Genomic DNA, 25615 nt, shown 5'->3' on the forward strand with positions numbered 1-25615 from the left:
AAGGGGGCCATTCGGCCCATCGTGCTTGTGCCTGAGCTATCCAATTAGTCCCATTCCCCTGCTCTTTCGCCATAGCCGTGTAAATTTTTTCCCTTCAAGTATTTATCCAATTCCCTTCTGAAAGTTATTATTGAATTTGCTTCCACCACCCTTTCAGGCAGCGCATTCCAGATCATAACAACTCGCTGCGAAAAAAAAAAAATGTTTCCTCATGTCGCCTCTGGTTCTTTTGCCAATCACCTTAAATCTGTGTCCTCTGGCTACTGACCCTTCTGCCACTGGAAACAGTTTCTCCTGATTTACTCTATCAAAACCGTTCAAGATTTTGAACACCTCTATCAAATCTCCTCTTAACTGTCTCTGCTCTCAGAAGAACAACCCCAGCTATTATCTTGCTATTCTCTGTGGTCTGTGTGTATGTGTGTGTGTGTACATGTCTGTGTGCGCGTGTATGTGTATGCATGTGTGTATATATGTATATTGTGTGTCTGCGCGTGTATGTGTATATATATTATGTGTGTGTGTGTGTGTGTGTATATGTATATAATATGTAAAATTATGGGTCTGTGTGTGCGTGTACTGGACTAAGAGATTTCAGTAAGAGGAACTCAGTTGTAGTACCCCAAATGCTGCCCCGGTGAGATCAGCACAGACCAAGGATTGAACCTAGTATCTTCTTGGTCATGCACTGTGTTTATCCATTAAGCCAACTGGAGAACTAAAGGATCAGTGTATGATGGGAATGAATGAGAATGGTGCTTGGATCAATCCAGGCTCCATTTGCATTAGAATTTTTTATAATGAGAGAACTGTACTTGGCATAAAAGCCCTGCATCACACTGCAGGCTTCAGTGTCTGTCCGGCATTTGGTGCCTTTATTATTTTGTGCACTGCTTTAAAGCACCTACATTGCCTTGTATGGTATTTGCCACAAGAAACTAGATAACAATAGCAGTGGAGGATGCGATGGAGAAGCACGTTCATTCACTGTAAACATGTTGGTAGCAGATCCTAACAGCTTATCTATGTAATGTAATTGTGATTTGTTTTTTCTCCCATAAATCAAAGCTCCTGTCTAAGATTCCCCTTCCCGAGTCGGATTGCTCTATTTTTTTTAATTCATTCATGGGATGTGGGCGTCGCTGGCGAGGCCGGCATTTATTGGCAATCCTTAATTGCCCTTGAGAAGGTGGTGGTGAGCCGCCTTCTTGAACCGCTGCAGTCCGTGTGGTGACGGTTCTCCCACAGTGCTGTTAGGAAGGGAGTTCCAGGATTTTGACCCAGCGATGATGAAGGAACGGCGATATATTTCCAAGTTGGGATGGTGTGTGACTTGGAGGGGAACGTGCAGATGGTCTTGTTCCCATGTGCCTGCTGCTCTTGTCCTTCTAGGTGGTAGAGGTCGCGGGTTTGGGAGGTGCTGTCGAAGAAGCCTTGGTGAGTTGCTGCAGTGCATCCTGTGGATGGTAGACACTGCAGCCACAGTGCGCCGGTGGTGAAGGGAGTGAATGTTTAGGGTGGTGGATGAGATGTCAATCAAGCGGGCTGCTTTGTCCTGGATGGTGTCGAGCTTCTTGAGTGTTGTTGGAGCTGCACTCATCCAGGCAGGTGGAGAGTATTCCATCACACTCCTGACTTGTGCCTTGTAGATGGTGGAAAGGCTTTGGGGAGTCAGGAGATGAGTCACTCGCCGCAGAATACCCAGCCTCTGACCTGCTCTTGTAGCCACAGTATTTATATGGCTGGTCCAGTTAAGTTTCTGGTCAGTGGTGACCCCCAGGATGTTAATGGTGGAGGATTCGGTGATGGTAATGCTGTTGAATGTCAGGGGGATGTGGTTAGACTCTCTCTTGTTGGAGATGGTCATTGTCTGGCACTTGTTTGGCGCGAATGTTACTTGCCACTTATGAGCCCAAGCCTGGATGTTGTCCAGGTCTTGCTGCATGCGGGCTCAGACTGCCTCATTATTTGAGGGGTTGCGAATGGAACTGAACACTATGCAATCATCAGCGAACATCCCCATTTCTGATCTTATGATGGAGGGAAGGTCATTGATGAAGCAGCTGAAGATGGTTGGGCCTAGGACACTGCCTTGAGGAACTCCTGCAGCAATGTCCTGGGGCTGAGATGATTGGCCTCCAACAACCACTACCATCTTCCTTTTGTGCTAGGTATGACTCAAGCCACTGGAGAGTTAGCCCCCTGATTCACATTGACTTCAATTTTACCAGGGCTCCTTGGTGCTACACTCGGTCAAATGCTGCCTTGATGTCAAGGGCATTCACTCTCACCTCACCTCTGGAATTCAGCTCTTTTGTCCATGTTTGGACCAAGGCTGTAATGAGGTCTGGAGCCGAGTGGTACTGGTGGAACCCAAACTGAGCATCGGTGAGCAGGTTATTGGTGAGTAAGTGCTGCTTGATAGCACTGTCGACGACACCTTCCATCACTTTGCTGATTGAGAGTAGACTGATGGGGCGGTAATTGGCCGGATTGGATTTGTCCTGCTTTTGTGGACACGACGTACCTGGGCAATTTTCCACATTGTCGGGTAGATGCCAGTGTTGTAGCTGTACTGGAACAGTTTGGCTAGAGGCGTAGCTAGTTCTGGTGCACAAGTCTTCAGCACTACAGCCGGGCTGTTGTCGGGGCCCATAGACTTTGCTGTATCCAGTGCACTCAGCCATTTCTTGATATCACGTGGAGTGAATTGAATTGGCTGAAGTCTGGCTTCTATGGTGGTGGGGATATCGGGAGGCGGCCGAGATGGATCATCCACTCGGCACTTCTGGCTGAAGATGGTTGCAAACACTTCAGCCTTGTCTTTTCCACTCACATGCTGGACTCCGCCATCGTTGAGGATGGGGATGTTTACAGAGCCTTCTCCTCCCGTTAGTTGTTTAATTGTCCACCACCATTCACTACTGGATGTGGCAGGACTGCAGAGCTTTGATCTGATCCGTTGGTTGTGGAATCGCTTAGCTCTGTCTATAGCATGTTGCTTCTGCTGTTTAGCATGCATGTAGTCCTGAGTTGTCGCTTCACCAGGTTGGCACCTCATTTTTAGGTCTGCCTGGTGCTGCTTCCTGGCATGCTCTTCTACAGTCATTGAACCCGGGTTGATCCCCTGACTTGTTGGTAATGGTAGAGTGAGGAATATGCCGGGCCATGAGGTTACAGATTGTGCTGGAATACAATTCTGCTGCTGCTGATTGCCCACAGTGCCTCATGGATGCCCAGTTTTGAGCTGCTAGATCTGTTCTGAATCTATCCCATTTAGCACGGTGATAGTGCCACTCAACACCCTTCCTTTCCTAAAGGAATGGCTCCACAGCTAATGGTAGCCCCTCTATTATCATCCTCATTTAAATGACCAAATTCAAGTGTGTGAGCTGAGACGGTAACACCCCAGTTTTACCTCCCGGTCAGGAGTCGTGTGGAGGGGGGCCGAGGTGGATGGGAAATTTCCAACTCTCCGCAGTGAGAGGCCTGGGAGATTTTAACTCCGTGTCCTACCCAGACTTGGCGGGAAGCGCAAGCTGCCGCCCCCATGGACCCAAAGGGTTGGGCTCCGGCAAATCAGGAATGGTTAAGAGGGGGGATCGGGAGGGCCTTGCAGTCAAGGGAGGGGGAGGGAAGCCCGGGGTAGGGGAGGCCTCCAAAAGGTGCGTGGTTAAAATGGCGGTGAGTGGGAGTACTTTGGGAACACAGCGGTAAGAACTCTACCGCTATGTCGCCATCCACCTTCCCCGTTCTCATCCCCATTGGGTTAAAATCAGGCCTTAAATATCAACATGCAATTCACCAATAGGAGGCATAACAACTGAGCTGGACCCTGCTATCCCCTGAGTGTTACAAGCATACTCTTTCCAGAAGAGGTCACTCATCAGTGATCGGGATTTTTCCCCTACCTCTCTGTCCAGCCCAGAGACAGTTGTTGCTGCCCCATTGAGACCAGTTAGCTCAGCACAGATCAGGGATTAAACCTGGGATCTTTCTGGACTGTATGGTGCAATATCTGATGAGCCATTGGGGCAGATCTCTGCTTAAGATGGCATTTATAGTTGCTAAAGATCCTGCTCTATAAACATCCACGATCTTAAATCCTCCAGCAGAAGAAACAAACTAGGTGACTTGGAGCCTTTTATTTGCAACAGGTTACAGTGGTGTTCTGGCATGGGCTCATGGCATTGCCTTCTGTATTTTACTCAAGGATGCAAAATGGGACTTAATGCCACAGCATAAAGGAAGTTCTGCCTCCCTTTTGCAAGTGGAACATTAGTAACCTTTTGATTGCTATTCACACTCCATTGTTCGGCCTCCCATTGTAGTTTGGAGGTGAAGAAAAGAGAAATCCAACAGCTATGGGATGGACTTTTTAAAATAAATTGGTGACATGAACAAGCCATTCTAATTTTTTTTGACATTATTGTCATGTGCGGGGGCAGGAAGAGTGGGTGGAAGAAAGAAGCACAGAAGACAAATAAAAGAATGTTTTTTTGTGCAACAGTTTTATACGGGGAGGGAGCAGGGTGAGCAGTTCCTGACCTAGCTGAATGATGATGTCAATCATTAAATCACAAGCTAATTATTTGGAAAGTGGCAGATTGCTTCTGTGGAAAGAAAAAGATCAATTTTCTATTCGAAATATAGATGGACTTTTATTTTCCACTCAGATAACAGCAAAGGATTTTTATGTTTGCGAGCACACCAGCTTTAAAATGATTCAGATTACACTGGCGGCACTTTGGGTGCAGCAGAGTGTAAACGAAATGCAGTGTGCGGAAGAAAAGAGGGCAACGATCCACAGATATGATTCACGGCAAATGCAAGGTCACTACGTTTGAAGTGAATGAAGCCTTATTGAGCCTTATCTTGGTTAACGCAGCCCAGACGAGAAATCGAACTTGGCACCTTCTGGTCTTTATCTCTCAGTGGTAACCCACGTTGATTCATTTACTCACTGATCTTGTGGGGGAGGCACTGCTTTGGCCATTCCTGACTTAATAGTATTAGTTTCATAATACTGTCTACTAGGGATAGAATCTCCTTGGGGTCGATCTTGACTTTGTGTGACAGTGTAAAATGGATGATAGCGTGTCGGCAGCCCGTTTTACACCTGTCCCGATTTTTATTTCCATTGAAGTCAATGGGAGAGATGTAAAACGGGCTGCCAACTCGCTATCATCCATTTTACACTGTTGCACGGTCAAGATTTACTCCCTTCAGTTTCTGTGTTTTATGTCCTGTAAGTTGAGTGCTGGAGGACGAATAGGGGAATAGTGCTGGCAGGAGGAATAGAAAAGCAGTATATTTAAATGGAGAGAGATTGCAGAACTCTGAGGTACAGAGGGATCTGGGTGTCCTAGTACATGAATCACAAGAAGTTAGTATGCAGGTACAGCAAGTGATTAGGAAGGCAAATGGAATGTTGTCATTTATTGCAAGGGGAATGGGATATAAAAGTAGAGATGTTTTGCTACAGTTGTACAGGGCATTGGTGAGACCACATCTAGAATACCTTGTGCAGTTTCGGTCTCCTTATTTAAGAAAGGACATAATTGGCAGTTCAGAGAAGGTTCACTCGACTGATTCCCAGGATGAGGGGGTTATCTTATGAGGAAAGGTTGGACAAGTTGGGCCTGTATACACTGGAGTTTAGAAGAATGAGAGGTGATCTTATTGAAACATAAGGTTGAGGTCACAATCAGATCAGCCATGATCTTATCAAATGGCAGAGCAGGCTTGAGGGGCCGAATGTCCTACTCCTGCTCTTAATTCATATGTTCATAATAAGGCATCACTCCTTTAATAATCTTTCCTTTTTTTAAGTCTATGCACACAGTACAGTAATATGTGAACCCTAAAGTTTGTATAGATGTAGTAGGTCTTTTGCAAGGGTAACAAATATCTTATGAACTATTGCTTCATTTCCATTATTCAGGAGGATCACGTTGGTGAAATTAAAGATGACTTTGTTATATTATATTGGTTTCTAATTTCACCTCAATAACTTGAGAAATGTAGAGTGGATTGTGCTTCCTATTCTGAACATAGACAGGTCTAATCATTTTGTGGATTCACTCCAAACACTTGGTCCTTTCCCCCTCTCTGCAGGATGCTTGGGTTGTCGGTCTTTTTTTGTCAGTAACTGTGAGAAGTATTGATGCCAGATTCAGCATGTCTAATCACTGACAGTGTTCTTTTCCAGATTACTGGTACTCTCAGGAAATCTGGGGCCATTTCTCTCTGCAGCTTTCTCTCTTCCCCTTTCATTCCTGAAGACGTTGATTCCATGCTGAGGTGTGGTTCCATGTGGGCTGATTGCCCTCCAGTACATCATCCAAATGGCCATTAGGCCTAAAGAGTTAGTGTTGGCACTCAGTTCGACCAGGGGCTGCATCCCAGCCTGTTCTCACCTGATGACCACATAGGGTTGCCACCCATCCAGGATTGTCCTGGAGTCTCCAGAATTGAAGATTAATCTCCAGGACACAGGAGAAATCATAGGGGCATGAAACAATTTTTTTTTTCATTTTCTTTGAACGCTTTCGTTTAATAGTTCTAAAGATATTGGAGATGGTGAAAACTGGTTGTTTCACTAACAGTCAAGATTAATCCAGTTGGGTAACAAAGAATCTGTTCCTGTTCCAATTGGCGTGGGAAGGCAGTGCACCTGGAGCATGGGGGACAGGGTGGTTTGAGGCGGGAGGTCATGTGATGAAACCTCCAGGAATACACCCAACTAAAGTTAGCAACCCTATATGTGTGTGCAGATTGAGATCTGCTAATTCAGCTCAAAGTTGGGGGTTGTGGGGGGTGGTGGTGGGTGGAGGTGTCGAACATGGGACCGCTCTAATCTGTATGGCTTGCTGATCAGTGGATAAATTTCTGAACCACTGGGGGATTGGCACTCCAGTAACGTTCGAAATCTTCAGTGATACGGACATTTTTTTTCAAGGTATTTACCATTTATGTTCAGACTTTCAGATATTGTTTCCATTAAAAATTGACTGTTTTCACCCAACGAAACAAGACAGCGGACTGAAAGCAATCCTATGTATGATCTTAATTCAACAAGGCATGTTGGTTATGACACACACGTCTCAATTGAAGCATTGATCCTAGCAACCGCTCCAAACAGAATTGCCTCAGTCCATGCTTATACTTCAGTGAATCCAGCTGTTTGAGGTTGCCACCTATTCAGGACTGGATCAAACTGACTTGTTTTCAAATGGGCGGTCCAGAATTTTCTAAAATTTAACTTGGACACTAAAAGCCTCAGTTTAAAGAAAAAGTACAAATCTGTTTTCCACTTCTGTGTATTGTGTACGCAGGCATTTGCTGCAAGTTTGCCACTGTTTTCAAATAATTTTCAACAACAGTGAAAGATAAATATCAGAACTCTATCCATGAACCTGCCCCCATGTCCTCCATCCTACTTTGTGTCCAGTTTTGGACTAGGCTAAAAATGACAACTCTGCCAACCATGACCCTTTATACCAGTATGGTACTGATCTGACACCAATGCAGTGATTTGAAGACACTCTACTTTGTAGGAACCATGAAGGTGCTGACTCCACAGGCAACAACAGTCATCCAGTACCTCACTCAAGTGGCAATTTGTCATGTGTGTCTGACAAAGGCAGTCTGACCTGGTTTTGAAAGTAGCACGCCAATCATTTCAACAGCAGAAAAGCAGACGGAAAAAGTTCTGGTTTGGAATTTCGGTTGCTGTAATCTATTGTTATACGTAAATAAGTTTTGCATCTAGAACGCATCCATCGTACTTTGTTACAGATGCAAAACAATCTTTTAAAGAATAAGGGAGTCAGGCCTTCCATCCAGAATTCTTGTGAGCTGGAGTCTGAGATTTACAAGCAATTTACTGACCTCTAATTGACCGTAGGAATTTACAGAGAGTTACAGTTACCTGGATTCCTACATGGGGTACCTGAGCAATGGCCTTAAAGGGACAGGTCAGTTTAGCAGCCAAATATCACAGGCTGTGCTCCAGACCTCAGACTACCTTTAAGTAATGTCACAGGGAATCCACTAGTTTTTAAATAAAGCTGTGTGCACACAAGCAGACCAGTTAAGTATTTTTGCATGAGCAAGCGGAGCCATTTCATGTTCACACATGAATGAGTGAGGTCATTTCTTGCTCACACATGAGCGAGTGTGTCATGAAATGTCCTGTCGAAGAATACTCCATTTAGAGTGAAGATGACGAAGTTAAAGATGAAGATGATGAAGTTGAGGGAAAGGGGAACAAAAGAGCAACAGCACACAAGTTCAGCCTGAATTAGGCTAGTGTGCAGGGCCGGCAGAGAGAGAGAGAGAAGAAGCCTCGATGTGCTCCAAAGGTGATGTGTCCCAAATTGGAAAATGATGTGCTGGACCGGACAATGTTACCGAGAGCAGTAGGAGTGTTGATTGGCACTGTAAAAATCTGACTGCAAGACACACAGCATGTCACAGAAATGAACTTTACAGATTTTATGGGCCGCCCAAACTGGTTGCCTTAAATTTATGAAGAGGAATGGTGCAAGTATATGCATCTATACAGCATTAGGCCAAGAACTGTCATCTGCCTGGAGAAAGGTGGACAGCTTTGTGCAAAGGAACGTGGTCGGTGCCAATTTCTGGAGCATTCCATGCATGCTTCTAGTTCTAATGAGCTTTGACAAACCGGGAAACAGATCATCGAGGGTCCATGAAACGATCAATTTTACCCTGGTGCTGTCATTTATGATCAGCGGTGATAATGTGTAATTTATTTTGAAACAAAGACTCTACCTTGGAAAAAATACAGTGCAAAAGATTGAATGACTGAATAGCTGTTAACTGACTGGGTTGAGAATGTCTGGCATCAGCACAAAGGAGAAGTATTTAATCCCAGACATCTCTCAGCATTGGACTTTTTTGTATAAATAAGCTTGACAAGCTTGGAATCATCAGGGACAAGTGCAAGGTGCTGCATACATTAAAAGTAAGGATAAGGGGCAAATGAACTCGAGGAATCGGATAGAACTTACTATGGAGGAAGTAGAAAGAGACCATGAGCTGTTAATTTATGTAGCGCCTTGGGACGTTTCGCTGCGTTAAAGGCGCTACATAAATGCAAGTTGTTGGTGGGCTCACTCTTGCATTCGTGGTACATATGAAGACACAGGTTTTAATTCATAAGAGACTTCATCTGCGTATGGAAACCACCGTTTTGCAATGTGCACAAGGCAAAAGCCCAAAATGTAGCACAAGATTGAAATCTTCAGAAATCATACTGAAGTGTACAGTGCTTTGGTCAGGCCGCATCTGGAGTATATAAGGAGGACAGCCAGGCCATGGAGATGGTGCAGAAGAGAGTGATCATGCCAAATCCCAGTGTTAGAGGGATGAGCTATGAAGAATGATTATATAGAATAGGGATCTTCAGGCTTCAAAAGAGTCTTCCAAGAGGGAACCATTTAAAAGTATGCAAGATACTTGATGGGACAGAGAATGTAAACGTGGAACAGTACTTTCAGATAAGCCAAGGCCAGGAGAACACGAGGGCACAGGTTTTCAACAGCTGGAGCAGGTTGCCAGAAAGGGTGGATGAGAACAGGACACTGGATTTAGTTAAAAAAACGGCTAGATGCTGTAATGACAAGATGGGGCCAGTATTTTGGAAGGATGAAATCGAATGGAGTGAAGGGACGTCCTCTTCCAAATCTACCGTGATCTATGCCAGCTCACTAGCTGGATACCTGAAGGCTGAACCAAGCTCTTTTCCAAGAGGTTAACATGTTTCTCCAAAGATCCTGTCAGGAAGTTGTGGGACACCTGGATGTCTGAAGACCTGTAAACGCTCACTGCCAGATGGAAGAATGAAGAACGCCGCAATAGCTAGAGTACGTGAAGGTTGGCTTTTGAGAGTCTGTACGTTCAACAATATGTCTCTATATTCAGACACAGCCCAATAGGATTCTGAATACAATGAAATTGACACTTCTGAGTTTCCAATGAGAACTGGATAGGAAACTGCATCATCACTTCAACCCCACTTCCTATTTTATGTCCAAATCCTAGCAATTTTGACTAAATACAATTTTGACGGAAATACTCAAATAAGGCCAATTAATGCATTCACGGCAGGGAAATCCTAGATATATCCAGGTTATATCAGAAACAGTTACAACCAGTCTTTAAGAAAGCAAACCTTCACATACAACAAAAAATGGACATGCCCCAGAAAGTTCCTTTCAGGAAAATAATACGTTTTTGAAAGTTGCATTTTAAAAGTTTTCTCTTTGCAGAGAAACACTAAACACACTTATAATTGTGACTGTCCGAAACCAACAGCTCATTTTACATTGTCCACTTCTCGTTTGTTGTACAAACAATTTGAAGAAGATAATGCCTGATTCCAGTCCCGCCCTCTAAATAATCTGGTTCTGACAGCCTCCAGTCTCACTTTCCAAATGAGCTGAGTAGTTAATACTGAAAATTTCCAATCCCAGTGGAAGAGGCTGACTTTTTTCTAGTGAAACATTGATGACCTGGGTTGGGACGTTGATGGTTGGCGTGTAGGCTGTACTTTTGTTCTTGCTGTGCACGGATCATTCTGTTTCCTTATTTCACTGTACTAGTACTTTACTGTTATTGGATGAATGGTTAAAGTAGCAGATCATCATCATCAATATGTTTACCTGCAGGAGTTATATTGTAAACCATACCAGAGAAAATGTTTGATTTACAATATCATTGTCTTATGTTTCTGTATTTTATGAGTAATAATTGACAGTCTATAAAATTGTGCTAGAAGTTCTGTTTTTTTTTGTTGGGCGATGGGTTTCTGTCCTATATTTGTACAGTATTAACAAGGACAAATATATATGTGGTGTACAACATTATATCTTAAAGCTGTGACATAAGCTGCAGCATTATATAAAACATTTTATTGTTTGTTAGGGTTTTTTTTAAAACAGAGGATATATGACAAATATCACTTTACTGAAAACGAATTCACTTAAGTTACACTGGGTGCATCAATCAAGAGTCTAAATTGTGAGTACATTATCCATTCCTGGTACACTAGTGTTTCAATTTTCCTAACATCTTAAGTATTTGTTCGGTACATTGGTTGTATTGCATATGGACTGACTGTGAGTTAAAGGTAACAGTCACTTCATTCCGAAAAGAATTTTTTGTGTGAAGTGCGTTCTGGCATGATAATGACCTGATCAGGCACCATTGAATTGCATTCCTTTCAAAGATTGCTACCACGTAATGGCTTCATTCTGTGGAGACACCGTGATAGCTAATGCATGTGATTAAATAAGTATAGCAATTCTCTCACGTTGAAGTCAGTGAGCTCACTATGAGCGAGGCGTAGGCTGGTTGGTGCGTGCATTGTGAAACAATTAAAAGTTTAATTAAGAAACTGATATCGTAGCAACTCTTAAATAATTATATTGGGGTTAAGACACTGGCATGAGGGAGAGTAGTTTCATGGGTTGCCGTCATTGAATGCACACATGTATGTATTGCGTGACTCATCCCGGAGTCGGAAATAGTGCCATATTCAGAAGTAATCAAATTCAATCTACGTGTTTAGGATCACAATCAGGAGGCATCTGTCCTTGTTCCTGTTGGCTTTGGCCACACCTTGTTGTTAAACCTGCTAATAGAGAAGAGAAAACAAATGCAACATACACTGTTCACAGGTCCCACTTGTCCCATTTATATGTTGAGACGACTCATAGTTTATTCCCCAATTGGTTAGTAATTCTCTGTTGACATGCAACAAATGACCACGTTGCATAAATACCTCAAACTACTATTGTGGCCCCTTCAAAATAAGAAAAGCTGTGAGTTTAATTTGCTTTCTTTTCTTCAATTAGCTGTTTTAAATACTGTAATACGTCTTAATCAGTCCCATTGTGCCAGAAGTGTTGCAAATATAACCGTTTAGATTTGAGTAATGTTCAGAACAATCCATTTCTGGCGCTGGACTACATAATTCACAAGCCCTTGGGATTCGGAGTTATTTCATCTGATACTAACTGAATTATTTTACATATTCTATTGACCTGTTACATTTTTTTTCCAATATTTAGCTGTTTGTATTATTTAGAAACTGTTGTAACATAGGTTTTTTGAACCCAAAGCATTTAAAACAGGGCTACACTAACCTTCAGTCACTGCACAGATACTGAGATTGAAAGATTTTTGATAGGCAAGGGTAATAAAGGTTATGGAAGCAAGGTGGGTAGATGGAGTTAAGATACAGATCAGCCATGATCTAATTGAATGGCGGAACAGGCTTGAGGGGCTGAATGGCCTACTCCTGTTCCTAAGTTCCGATACAAGCTTTGTAGAACACCAAAGTTGCTGACAGTGACAACTGTGGCTGAATTTTCTGCCTGCTTTTGCAATGATTCTTCTAATTGAAGAAAGCTCGCTCCCAGTATAGAGCAGAGATGAGTGACCAACATGATCAGCACTCTTTCGCAGTAGTTATTGACTTATCTTTACTTTGAGGTTAACAGCGCACTTCATCTGTTCTGTCATTCTGTCTACCATTGACTGTGGGGAGACGATCAAAGGATGTCTTTCAGATTATGAGTTGATGGGCTGTCATTAGCACAGGAAATACCACTTTTGACACCAACAACAACTTGCACTTATATTGCGCCTTTAATATACAAAAATGTCCCAAGGCGTTTAACAGAAGAATAATCAGACAAAATATTGACACCATGATGTCAGGGCAATCATCCACAATAAGGTCATGGATGGCAAGGGCCTTGAAGTCAGTGGGAAGGACACTCAGGTGGGGTGTATCGCTGGCGGCCAATCTGCTGTTGCCTGTTTTCCACCCCCTGCTGAAATTAACATTATCCCTCGTGTTTGCTGTGAGAAGTCATGGTACAACAGTGGTATTGCACTGAGGGGCCGCTATGTTGGTGCAAAATGATGGACTCAAATTTCTGCTCTAGTAAGTGCTGTAGTGGTTGTAGGATTCTTTTTGAGTTTTCATTCAGACTTTATTAAATAGAAGCCCTTTAAATGAGTACATTTGATGACAAGACACTCTCCCATATATCCAACTGCTGCTGTTCTGAAAGCTCTGACAAAAATGAATTGATACTGGTGTGTATATTGTATTATTTGCTATAGGATTGTTGTTATAGAGATTAGTGGTTGGTGGCTGATCATTGATTTACTGGTCTCAGTCATCTGTTTACTTTCAAGGCTCGCTTAAGATTAATTTTTTGAATTACAGGAGAACAAACATTATCCTATGGAGGGGGCAGGGAGATTGGATCTTGAGAGATGTCAACATTAATTACACACAGCAAAAGTACACGTGGTTCTGATTTTCTGCACTCCGCATGGCCTAAGGCATTATAAATTCTGTACTGTACGGCAAAGTGTATACAACACCTGCCTCAGCAACATCATCCTCTGTGATCTTTATGTACACTGAACCTTGACAGGAGGTTTGTGAAATGAGAAGAAAGGTAGAAAATTGATCCTGAGTAATGTAACTCTATACATCAAATCAAAAGCAAAATACTGCGGATGCTAGAAATCTGAAATATAAACAGAAAATGTTGGAGGAACTCAGAATGTCAGGCAGCATCTGTGGAGAAAGAAACAGAGTTAACGTTTCAGATCGAAGACCTTTCGTCAGAACTGAAAGATGTTAAAAGAGTTCGTTTTTGAGCAAGTACGGAGCCAGGGAAAGTAGGGGGAGGGAGGGGAGAGGAGGGAAGAACAAATGGGAAGGTCTGTGATAGGGTAGAGGGCACGAGTAATTAAATGACAAAAGGGATGATGGTGCAAGGCAAGGAGGGTGGTAATGGGACAGGTTAAGAAACAAAAGACTGATCAGGAGTAGATGTAAATGGCAGCAGCAGAATCATTGTTATCTGTTTTTAATATAACGGGTCAGTTGCTGTCTTTTCTATGTTTCTACCTCTCTATCTCTGTTTTTTTTTGTTTGTTGTTTTTTTTGGTGATTTGTATATTCTGAGACCTGGCAGGTAACACCTGTCTGTCTGCACACTGATTGCCTTGGCAACGGGCAGTTGAAAAAACTGTCTGTAATCACCAAGCATTGTTCTGCGAATTATAAATGCGATTTCATTTCGAGGATTTCATTTTCACATCGTTCACCTGACGAAGGAGGAAGCCTCCGAAAGCTTGTGAATTTAAAATAAAATTGCTGGACTATAACTTGGTGTTGTAAAATTGTTTACAATTGTCAACCCCAGTCCATCACCGGCATCTCCACATCAGAATCATTACCAGCACTAGCTGACCGCAGATCAGGTGATCGCTTTGCTGAACCCCTCTGCTCAGTCTGCCAGCGTGACCCTGACCTGCCGGTCGCTTGCCATTTTAATTCCCCTTCCCCCCCCCTCCTACTCTGACCTCTCTGTCCTCGTCCTCTTACACTGTTCCAATGAAGCTCGAGAAACAGCACCTCGTTTAGGCACATTACAACCTTCCGGACTCAACATTGATTTCAATAACTTCAGATCATAACCACTGCTCCCATTTTTTTGGTCAGCTAGTGCTGGTAATGGTTCTGCTGTTGCCATTTACAGCTACTCCTGATTAATCTTTTGTTTCTTAACCTGTCCCATTACCACCTTCCTTGCCTTGCACCATCTTCCTTTTTGTCATATAATCACTAGTGCCCTCTACCCTATCACAGACTTTACCTTTTTGTTCTTTCCTCCCCTCCCCTCCCTCCCTCCCCCCCACTTTCCCTGGCTCTGTACTTGTTTAAAAACTTTAACTCTTTTAACACCTTCCAGTTTTGATGAACGGTCTTCGACCTGAGACATTAACTCTGTTTCTTTCTCCACAGATGCTGCTTGACTTGCTGAGCTTCTCTAGCATTTTCTGTTTTTAACTCTATACATTATGGATTACATTGCATGTTCTACCAGGGGTCACAGTCTCAGGATACGGGGTATGCTATTTAGAACTGAGATGAGAAGTTTCTTCACTCAGAGGATGGGGAACCTGTGGAATTCTCTACCACTGAAGGCAGCGGAGGCCAAGTCATTAGATGTATTCAAGAAGGAGATAGATATATTTCTTAATGCTAAAGGGATCAAGGGATATGGGGAAAAAGCGGGAACAGGGTACTGAGTTAGACGATCAGCCATGATCATTTTGAATGGCAGAGCAGGCCTGAAGGGCCGAATGGCCTACTCTTGCTCTTATTTTCTATGTTTCTATGTTCTAAATGGATTTGTTCATTGGTGATGGAGGTTGAGGTGTAGAAATGATCTTAAGTGGAGAAAGTGGATTGCACTGTACTATATACAGCATGGTAAGCACAAGAAGGCTGGGCGTTTTGTATTACTTTGATCTGTGGGTATAATGTATAAAGACATTAGGTTTGCCCAGAACGGTTGAGGATATAGATTTGTTATTACACGTATATGAAATATGGATTTTTTTTTAGCCACACACAAGAGATAACTCAACCAAACTTACCTTCTTGTTGACTTCAAAATAAATCGTGCAGCTGTGCACCTACTCTAACCATTGGTGAGAATTTACAAAAACATTGCTAATGCAGGAAGTACAAAATAAAAATAGAAAATGCTGGTTAGTTTACTGTTTTGGAAGTAGACACTTTGCCAGACTAGTGTTGTTATATCAATAACTAGTTGCAACTACAATCCATTGCCATAACTGTCCCCAAGTATTCAGGAGTGTTGGTATTATGGAAAGAAACCTCAACTAGGGACACAGGATCAACTAGTAAAAGGTAACTTGACGACTAATATCAGGAGGTTCTTCATGGAGAGTGATCAACACATAGAATGGACTTCCGAACAGAGTGGTTCAGGCAAAATCATTCAACAAATGATTAGATACAGCAGTGGGACAGTGGAGGAGGTGGGAGGGGGGAGTGTAGGATTGTTTTGAATGGATGACTGAAGATGGGCCGAATGTCCTTTACAAATTTCTTATGATCCTGGGGTCCTACACAGCTGACCCACAAAAAATAACTTGTACACACCCCTTCAATAAAATAGAATCAAACAAACCTGCCCACCAAGGTTTCATTCTAATAACCAACATGTACACGGACTTCACAGCAACGTCCTCTGATGAAACGTCAATGGATGAGGTCATAAGCACCACAATGACAACTTCCTCTAAGCACTCTGGATGCTTGTCTACACTAGACTGACACTTCACTGCCGTACTGAGGGAGCACTGCACTAATGGAGGTGCAAATGAGACATTAAACTGTGGCCCCCTCTGCCCTCTCGGATGGATATAAAAGATCCATGGCACTATTCGAAGAAGAGCAAGGGAGTTCTCCCTGGTGTCCTGGCTCAATATTTTTCCCTAAGACAACATCACTAAAACAGATTATCTGGTCATTATCTCATTGCTGTTTGTCGGACTTTGTTGTGTGCAAATTGGCTGCTGCGATTCCTGCATTACAGCAGCGACTACACTTCAGAAGTACTTAGTTGGCTGTAAAGCGCTTTGGGACATCCTGAAGTCATGAAAGGTGCGATATAAATGGAAGTCCTTCTTTTACTATTCTGTATCAGGCATTGGAGCAAAAAGTTTTTGAGTGGGCTCTCTGGAAATTTTTAAGACATAAACTGGACATCAAAAAGAAAAACACAATTTCACTTCAGTTTCTCACAATGTAGAAGCATTTAAGTACTGAAGTTATTTGGATTCTTGATGAATTTTCACCAATAATCAAGAAAATCTCACCTTGTCCTACTTTTATATTGCCCTCTGGCAACAGAAGGCAATTCTATGCATCACATATTGTGTAAGTAGAATATTTAAACCTTTTAATTATCAAGTTATATTTTTTTATTTCCTGAAGCCAGACCAAAAAAAAACTTGTGAAATCAGCTGGGGAAAACAAATGAGTCAACAATGAAACCGAATGTTTACCACCAGAAAACATCAAAACAATTTTGGAAGGAATAAAAAAAATACTTGTAATGAACATTCAAAACTGCCTTCACAAACATAATGCTAAAAAGAATTGACGGGCATCGTTAGCTGTGTCCTTGATGCTTTATCCCTGTGGAATATAGTTGAGTTGTCTTCGTGTGACGCAGGCAGCTGAAGTCGAGCTGTATCCTGATGCTGCTCGTTGTTATGGAGAATACATGAAGTACTCACTGTACTAGAAGGAAAGTAATTAAATTTGTCACATTAGGTTTATACTATGTCGACCATGACATTTCTGAATTTTATCAGGTCTGGTCTTAATTTGAAAATTCATCTTTTGGGGGATAATTAATATTTTTAATGCTAAAATCAGAAGGCTTAAGAATATTGCACAGGAAGATGTTAAACACCATGTTGATTCCACTCACGAAGGCGACTTTGCAATTTTGTACAGTGCTGATATCACTTGGTGTGATATCCATAACAAAGGCATTCATGAATTTGTATGAAATCCCTCTGCCAGTTATTTTTCTGAACAGCTTCATTAAAATAATGGACATAGGTATTTCATACCAAGCCACTAATGTGTCGTCCCTAACATCGCACTGCCTGACTTCAAGCCCAATATTTACGCTGCATTCAGGTGAAGTTTTGCATCTGTTGTCAACACTTTTTTTTTAAAAATGGCCTTGCAATGGCGCAGCTAAAATCCTGAGGTGAGTTCCTCCTCGTGATCAAGAACGAAGGAAGCATGTATGTGGGGTGGGAGGGAGAGGAATCCAAACATTTATTGGATAATTGTCTCCCCGGGTAGGAAAGCATATGGCTATGTATTTTGAAATATAAATATTTGAAAGATATGCTGCCATGGAGGTGTAGATTATCGTAAGAGCAATGCAAAGTTCCTCTAAATAAACTCGAGATGGCATTATGTTAATTCAGTTTTCGCTCCCTCCTCTTGCACTGGAAAAGTAATCTGTTGCAGCAAATATGGGATATTGCAGAATAAGCAAGTTGTTTTATTGCTGGAAAACACATTTGCAATACATTGTAATTCTACTTGTGGTGCTGTACAAGATATTAATCTGGTTTATTTTTCAAAATGCATAGGGTTAAATGAAATATCAAAAAAAAAAAATTTCTATTAGCTGGTGCTGAGTGAACTGAAGTGCTTCTATGCCTGTTGGTATAAGTACAAGTGCACATGGCATAGTGTCTCGTTGTACTGTTTACATACAGGCAAATGAATATTAAAAGGTTAATTTAGATAGATTTCTTCCTTGTTTTCATGTTGCTGTGCCAGAACTCTATAGAGACACTGGGAACAAGCTGCTGTGTTTGGCTGTAGCATTTCAACCCCGTGTACACAAACTGGAAGAGGATTCAGCTTTGTAATGTATCTGAAAATGTGCACCTTCAAAAAAAAATTAACACTGCTTTTATGTAGTGCCGTACCATATTTAATCAGCTCAAAGTACTTTACACAGTGACTGTACACACACACACACACACACACACACACACACACACACACACACACACACGGTATTTTGTCGACATATTTGTCTGTACTTATACAAAATACTAGTGATTCTTCTGGAATTGGCCTGGGAGAACCCGGGGGACTGGGAGTAAGGATGTGTGTGGTGAAGGAACACTGTGGGGGGGTGGGGTATGTTGGGATGGGACTGGGAGTGAGGATGTGTGTGGTGAAGGATCACTGTGGGGGGTGGGGTATGTTGGGATGGGACTGGGAGTGAGGATGTGTGTGGTGAAGGATCACTGTGGGGGGTGGGGTATGTTGGGATGGGACTGGGAGTGAGGATGTGTGTGGTGAAGGATCACTGTGGGGGGTGGGGTATGTTGGGATGGGACTGGGAGTGAGGATGTGTGTGGTGAAGGATCACTGTGGGGGGTGGGGTATGTTGGGATGGGACTGGGAGTGAGGATGTGTGTGGTGAAGGAACACTGTGGGGGGTGGGGGTGTTGGGATGGGACTGGGAGTGAGGATGTGTGTGGTGAAGGATCACTGTGGGGGGTGGGGGTGTTGGGATGGGACTGGGAGTGAGGATGTGTGTGGTGAAGGAACACTGTGGGGGGTGGGGGTGTTGGGATGGGACTGGGAGTGAGGATGTGTGTGGTGAAGGAACACTGTGGGGGGTGGGACTGGGAGTGAGGATGTGTGTGGTGAAGGATCACTGTGGGGGGTGGGACTGGGAGTGAGGATGTGTGTGGTGAAGGATCACTGTGGGGGGGTGGGGTATGTTGGGATGGGACTGGGAGTGAGGATGTGTGTGGTGAAGGAACACTGTGGGGGGTGGGGGTGTTGAGATGGGACTGGGAGTGAGGATGTGTGAGGTGAAGGAGCACTGTGGGGGGTGGGGGTGTTGAGATGGGACTGCGAGTGAGGATGTGTGTGGTGAAGGATCACTGTGGGGGGTGGGACTGGGAGTGAGGATGTGTGTGGTGAAGGATCACTGTGGGGGGTGGGACTGGGAGTGAGGATGTGTGTGGTGAAGGATCACTGTGGGGGGTGGGACTGGGAGTGAGGATGTGTGTGGTGAAGGATCACTGTGGGGGGTGGGGGTGTTGAGATGGGACTGCGAGTGAGGATGTGTGTGGTGAAGGATCACTGTGGGGGGTGGGACTGGGAGTGAGGATGTGTGTGGTGAAGGATCACTGTGGGGGGTGGGGGGTGGGACTGGGAGTGAGGATGTGTGTGGTGAAGGATCACTGTGGGGGGTGGGGGGTGGGACTGGGAGTGAGGATGTGTGTGGTGAAGGAACACTGTAAGGGGGTGGGGGTTTCGGGGTGGGACTGGGGTCTGGTGATGGACAAGAATGATTGGCTCAAAGTTCTCAGACTCCAGTCAGGATTTAGCACTTTGCACATATGACAAACAGACACTCGACCCAAGATTTTTAAATAGATAGCTACAGATCTACAAATGATTTTACATATTTTTTAAATGCAACTAAATGATTTATTTTGGGCCTGCCTCTCTTGTTGCATCGAGAAGTATAATATAATGTAACAAGGAAGATAGGCAAACTGCTTTGAGGGAAATGAAATAGTTTTGATGGTCACGGAACTCTATAATATGTCAGGACTTGAGCACATAATTTAGGCTGACACTCCAGTGCACTTCGAAGGGAGTGCTGCATTCATGGGGGTGCCGTATGTTGGAGAGATGTTTTGGTGGATGTAAAAGATCTGTGGCATTATTGGAAGAAGTGTGGGAAGTTTGCGCAGTGTCCTGGCCAGCAATGTCTCCTTCAGCCAATACCTCCAAAAACAAGTCAACTGGTCATTTGCCTGACTCGTTGTTTATGGGTCCTTGCTGTGTGCAAATTGGCTGCCATATTTGCTACATATCAACAGTGGCTATACTTCAAAAGTAATTTATTGATTATGAAGAGCTTTTGGGATTCCTGAGGATGTGATAAGGTGCTATATAAATGCAATTCTTTCTTATTCCTTTCTGTTATATTTTCAGAAAGTAATATAATCCTTTTTAGATCTACTTTGTAGTGTGTTGCAAACCAAGTTATGTAGTGTGAGACTATGTAGACTGCATTGCTAAGTATTTTCATTTTTAAATAAATGTTCAGTGGCTTTGAAAAGTGAGGCTAGTCCACTTTGAAGGAGGTGAAACAAATACATTTGATCCATGCTAGCAGTGCTAATAGTGTTTTATATTTATTAAAGTCACTTTTTATTTTTCCAGCCAGTAAGTCCTCAATTACACCATGACACCAACAAGAGGTTTTATCAAAATAAAATTCCTGAAGTCCTTCAATCCACTGCAGTCTTGCCTGCCTTGTGGGCAGCCATTCCATTACCAGTGTGGATACATAAAACCGATAGCCTTGTTGCTGTGGGACACTGAAATTTGAATTATTTTATAACTTGCATTTTTTTTAAAATGTACGAAAATAAACCTTGCATTTCAAGTTGACTAAAAAATACTGCTGCAATAGCCCAGTCATTATAAAAAGCGCAAAACTAATTGAATTAAATTATCCCATTTATCAAATGAAGTCCATCAAGCAAGAAAAAAAAACGTGATTTATATACAATGAGAAGTGACTGGTACCTGGAAAAATGCCCACATTGACTGACTGGTAGTGACTGTGCTGGACCTGACCCGACGACCTTGCTGAAAAGGCACTGACAATGTTTCGAACACAGTAGAGTGATTGTGCACCAAAATCCTTTCATTAAATGTCTGAGACGGTCAGTTTGAGGTTCAACCTCATTAAACTTGTGGGACATGACTTGCCATCAGCGCAGTAGGCGGGAAGATGGGTAAAAGTATCTTGTGAACTGCTGCCAGAGAGAGGTTATGTTAATGCACCCATCTACCCGAATGATTATTGATTGCATACACCAACATTTAATTCCTTTCTGTCAGAATTTTGCAGAAAACACCATGAATGAACTCCTTGGCTGGTATGGCTATGATAAAGTGGAATTAAAAGAAGGGGAAGACATTGAGATTAAGAACTACCCTGTGGATGTTGAGGGCCGCCAACACGTTTCTGTGTTGAAAGGTAAAGAAAGCCTCTGTCTTGCGTTGTGCGTTCTCTGTTCATTTTATGTCGCATGTGTTGGTTGACTGTAGATAGAAACTTTCCAGAGCTGCCTCTTTGAAGCAACGCAATCTTCCTACGAAGTTCACTCATATTTTATTGTCTGCCGGGGAATAGACGGTTGCACTCGATGTACGGCCTTGTTTTTGTCCTGGAGTTCATTTTCACTTTAATTGTAGTTTTAGTACAACACTAGACCTGGAGTTTTTAGTATTTTATTTATAATCCTCAGATAAGCTTACTCCTCGTTATAGTCAAGTCCTTTGTTTCCCAACTTTACTCATTAGTTCTAGTCTTCGAAAAAAAAAGTTACTTAAAAATCTATTATTTTTTGCTTTCCATATTTTAATTTCAGCCTCTTTAGGAACGATTTAAGTTGTGTGTGTCAAAAGAAGTCAGAATTCATCCACTTCTCACAAGGTTACATGAAATGTCGGGTTTGCAGTTACGCTATGGGATATCAATGAATCCTTAAAGCTTTTGTCTGAAATTACCCGCTCTGCTATTTTAGCAGAAATAATAGCCAGCTTAAAATAAATGGATTGATGCCTCTGCTCGAATACCAGAGAGGAATTTTAGATAGCTGCATTAAGTGTTTGGAAGCTAGTATCCCACAGCATAGCTTCAAAGCCTTTGAGTAATAATAAACAGGTGCTTTGTGACAACTAAAACACGTACGTCTGTTCCAATTTTCAACATCTGTTCTAAATACCAGTGTTATTTTACTCCTAGAAATGCTTTTAATTTTAGTTTTAGTCTTGTCCCTTTAACTCAAATGTTAGTTCTAATCTTCATTCAGTCCTCATTTTAATTGTGTTGATGAAAACACGGTAATTTTAGTCGACAAGTATTTTCTTCCTCCTTTTGGTCCGTGAACCAGCACTGCAGAATACAAAATGTGTTTTTATTTGTTTTAATATATTTACCAAACAATAGTGATGTAGTTTTCACAAGAAAGCTGGCAAATGTGAAGAGATGTTTTCCTATTATAATTTTTTTTTACCATGGGTCACTATATACAAGTCATGTGTTCTATAAAACAAATGTCTTCTTATAAAATGTGTTTGATCAAATCTTCACCCATGCTCAAACTATCCTCCTCGAAAACTGGCTTTCAGTATATTTAAAGAACCATGATCTAATTGAATGGTGGAACAGGCATGAGGGGCTGAATGGCCTACTCCTGTTCCTATGTTGCTATATTGAAATTGGCTTTCACCAGTTTAAAGTAACACATCACTACTTGAAACTCCAGTTTTGCTGTTCTAGTTGGTATCTGGTAGTTATGGATACAGGTTGCTTCTGGGACTACCCTGCTGTACTATGTCCCTGTGTACGTTCCCTGCTTGCTTGATTTCATCCAAAGGGTAATAAAAGTTGTGATATGTTACCAGGAAAGACCAATGAAGTGGGCAATAGAAGTGGGTTCAAAAGACAATTAGATTTCCATCTGCTGAATAAGAATTGAATGATACATTGAGAGTGTGAGTAGATGAGCTGATCTGCGACAAATGGGCCAGTGGGTTGGGGCTTAATGGGCTTCTCCTTTTCCTAAAAAAAAATCATGTCTTCTGCCAACATGTCTCAGAAACCTGTTGTACTGTGACCGTGAGTAAAGAATCAGTAGGAAGTGTGGTTCCATCTGCTCACTGCATGGTTTTTATTATTCCAAATGTTACTATTGTTAATTATTACAGATAATATGCAGCTAATTTGCAGCTATTATGTTATAACGCATATTGAATTAGTGGTTTTATTTATATTTCCAATGATTATTTCAGAGATTAACATATTCATCTTACTTTCATGTGTATGACTTCGTTTAAAAGGACTGAGTCATTATATTGGGGAGTTTTCAGAAGGATTTATTCTTAGTACAGCGTTCCTAGCATTTAAACTGCGTGGTTTTTCTTAACCACATTACCTGTCTGAGGAAGTTGGTGCCGCAGCAGGAATCTGCAGCAGTGAGAGCTATTGCAGTATGATTTTCACCTTTTAATTTTTGTGAGGCTTTTATGTAAATTAATAGCATAGACAATTTTTTGGAGCAGGCATGATCATGATGTTTTGCAATTACAAAACCGATAAGGTGCTTTGCCAGATGTCACACTTTGTTATTTTCAAAAGGCATTCGATAAAGTGCCATACAAGAGGTTGTTACACAAGATTAGGGCTCATGGGATTGGGGGTAATATATTAGCATGGATAGAGGATTGGTTAATGGACAGAAAACAGAGAGTAGGAATAAACGGGTCATTTTCGGGTTGGCAGATTGTAACTAGTGGGGTGCCGCAAGGATCAGTGCTTGGGCCTCAGCTGTTTACAATATATATCAATAAAATAGATGAAGGGCAAGTGTAATGTATCCAAGTTTGCTGATGATACAAAGCTAGGTGGGAAAGTAAGCTGTGAGGAGGATGCAAAGAGTCTGCAAAGTAATATGGACAGGCTAATTGAGTGGGCAAGGAGGTGACAGATGGAGTATAATGTGGGGAAATGTGAGGTTATTCATTTTGTTAGGAAAAACAGAAAAATGGAATATTTTTTAAATGGTGAGAAATTATTGAATGTTGGTGTTCAGAGGGATTTGGGTATCCTTGTACGCGAAACATAGAAAGTTCACGTGCAGGTACAGCAAGCAATTAGGACGGCAAATGATGTGTTGGCCTTTCTTGAAAGGGGGTTGGAGTACAAGAGTAAGGAAGTCTTGCTGCAATTGTACAGGGCTATGGTGAGACCACACCTGGAGTACTGTGTACAGTTTAGGTCTCCTTACCGAAGGAAGGATATACTTGCCTTAGAGGCGATACACCAAAAGTTCACCAGATTGATTCCTGGGATGAGAGGGTTGTCCTATGAGGAGAGATTGAGTAGAATGGGCCTATACTCTCTGGAGTTTAAAAAAATGAGAGGTGATCTCATTGAAACATATAAGATTATGAGGGGGTTTGACAGGGTAGATGCTGAGAGGTTGTTTCCCCTGGCTGGAGAATCTAGAACTAGGGGTCACATCTCAGGATAAAGGGTCGGCCATTTAAGATTGAGATGAGGAGGAATTTCTTCACTGAGGGTTGTGAATCTTTGAGGGCTGTGGATGCTCAGTCATTGAATATATTCAAGGCTGAGATAGATAGATTTTTGGACTCTAGATGAATCAAGGGATATGGGGATCGGGCAGGAAAGTGGAGTTGAGGTTGAAGATCAGTCATGATCTTATTGAATGGCAGAACAGGTTCAAGGGACCGTGTGGCCTACTCCTGTTCCTATTTCTTATGATGCATCTTTCAGTGCTGTTAGATTTCTCAAATCATTTCAGGCACTCCAGAGTTACTAGCATCCAAACCAAAAGGTTTGCAAAGAAGTGCAGTCAAGTCAAGCAACCCGCTGTTCAGCTGTTGAGTTTATAAACAGAGCTCCTGTGCACTCTGTTCCTTATCATCTGTTTCTTATCTTGCGTGGCAGCTGCAAGATCCTGTACAAAATTATATATAAAATGTTGTGTCTACCTTGCGTCGGTCATGCTACAGATGTCACACTTTGTTAAAGATTCAAAGGAATTGATCTGCAGCTTGAAATTTAACAAGTAGTCACGCCTGCCCTCTGAGTGACCTCAGCAGTTTATAAATAATTACAGTTACCGACATTTGCGTACTAAGGGAGGGGGCGGATCTTCACTCTGAGCGGGTTTCCGGAGGGAAAGCGAGTTGATTTCCCGTCGGTGCAGGCACTAGTAGGACACGTCAAATTTAACCGCCGGGCCTCATTTAAATGCCACCGGTCCGCTTCCCGTCCGGAACAGGCATGAAGATGCAAAGATCGGGTGATCCTTCACCGGCCTCCAGGTGAGTGGCGGCGAGGGGGTTTTGGGAGGGTTTCACGGGAAGGAAGGAAGGAGGGTGGGTGGGGGGAGGGAGGAAGAGTCCAGGGCAGGGGAAAGCCGCGACTTTCCTTCCTGCTCCTCCTGACTCCACGGAGGAAACTACATTAGAGTTTCCAGAAGGGCCTGTTCTGTCCTCAGACCAGCTGCAGACCTGCTTCCCCGCTCAAGCCCCGGTTAGAATTGTATTGATGTAATC

At 42.6% G+C, this 25615-nt stretch overlaps 1 protein-coding gene across 3 annotated transcripts in view; it reads left to right on the forward strand.

Moving 5' to 3' along the window:
* The window catches only part of sobpa (sine oculis binding protein homolog (Drosophila) a), a 270327-nt gene that overhangs the window by 43572 nt on the left and 201140 nt on the right, over positions 1-25615 (forward strand). For all 3 annotated transcript variants that reach the window (XM_067984981.1, XM_067984980.1, XM_067984984.1), the window contains exon 2: positions 21362-21500. In XM_067984981.1, coding sequence (XP_067841082.1) covers positions 21362-21500 — 139 coding nt within the window. The remainder of the gene's footprint in view (positions 1-21361; positions 21501-25615) is intronic.

The sequence above is a fragment of the Heptranchias perlo genome, chromosome 5, assembly GCF_035084215.1.
Source record: "Heptranchias perlo isolate sHepPer1 chromosome 5, sHepPer1.hap1, whole genome shotgun sequence".
Classification (NCBI taxonomy): domain Eukaryota; kingdom Metazoa; phylum Chordata; class Chondrichthyes; order Hexanchiformes; family Hexanchidae; genus Heptranchias; species Heptranchias perlo.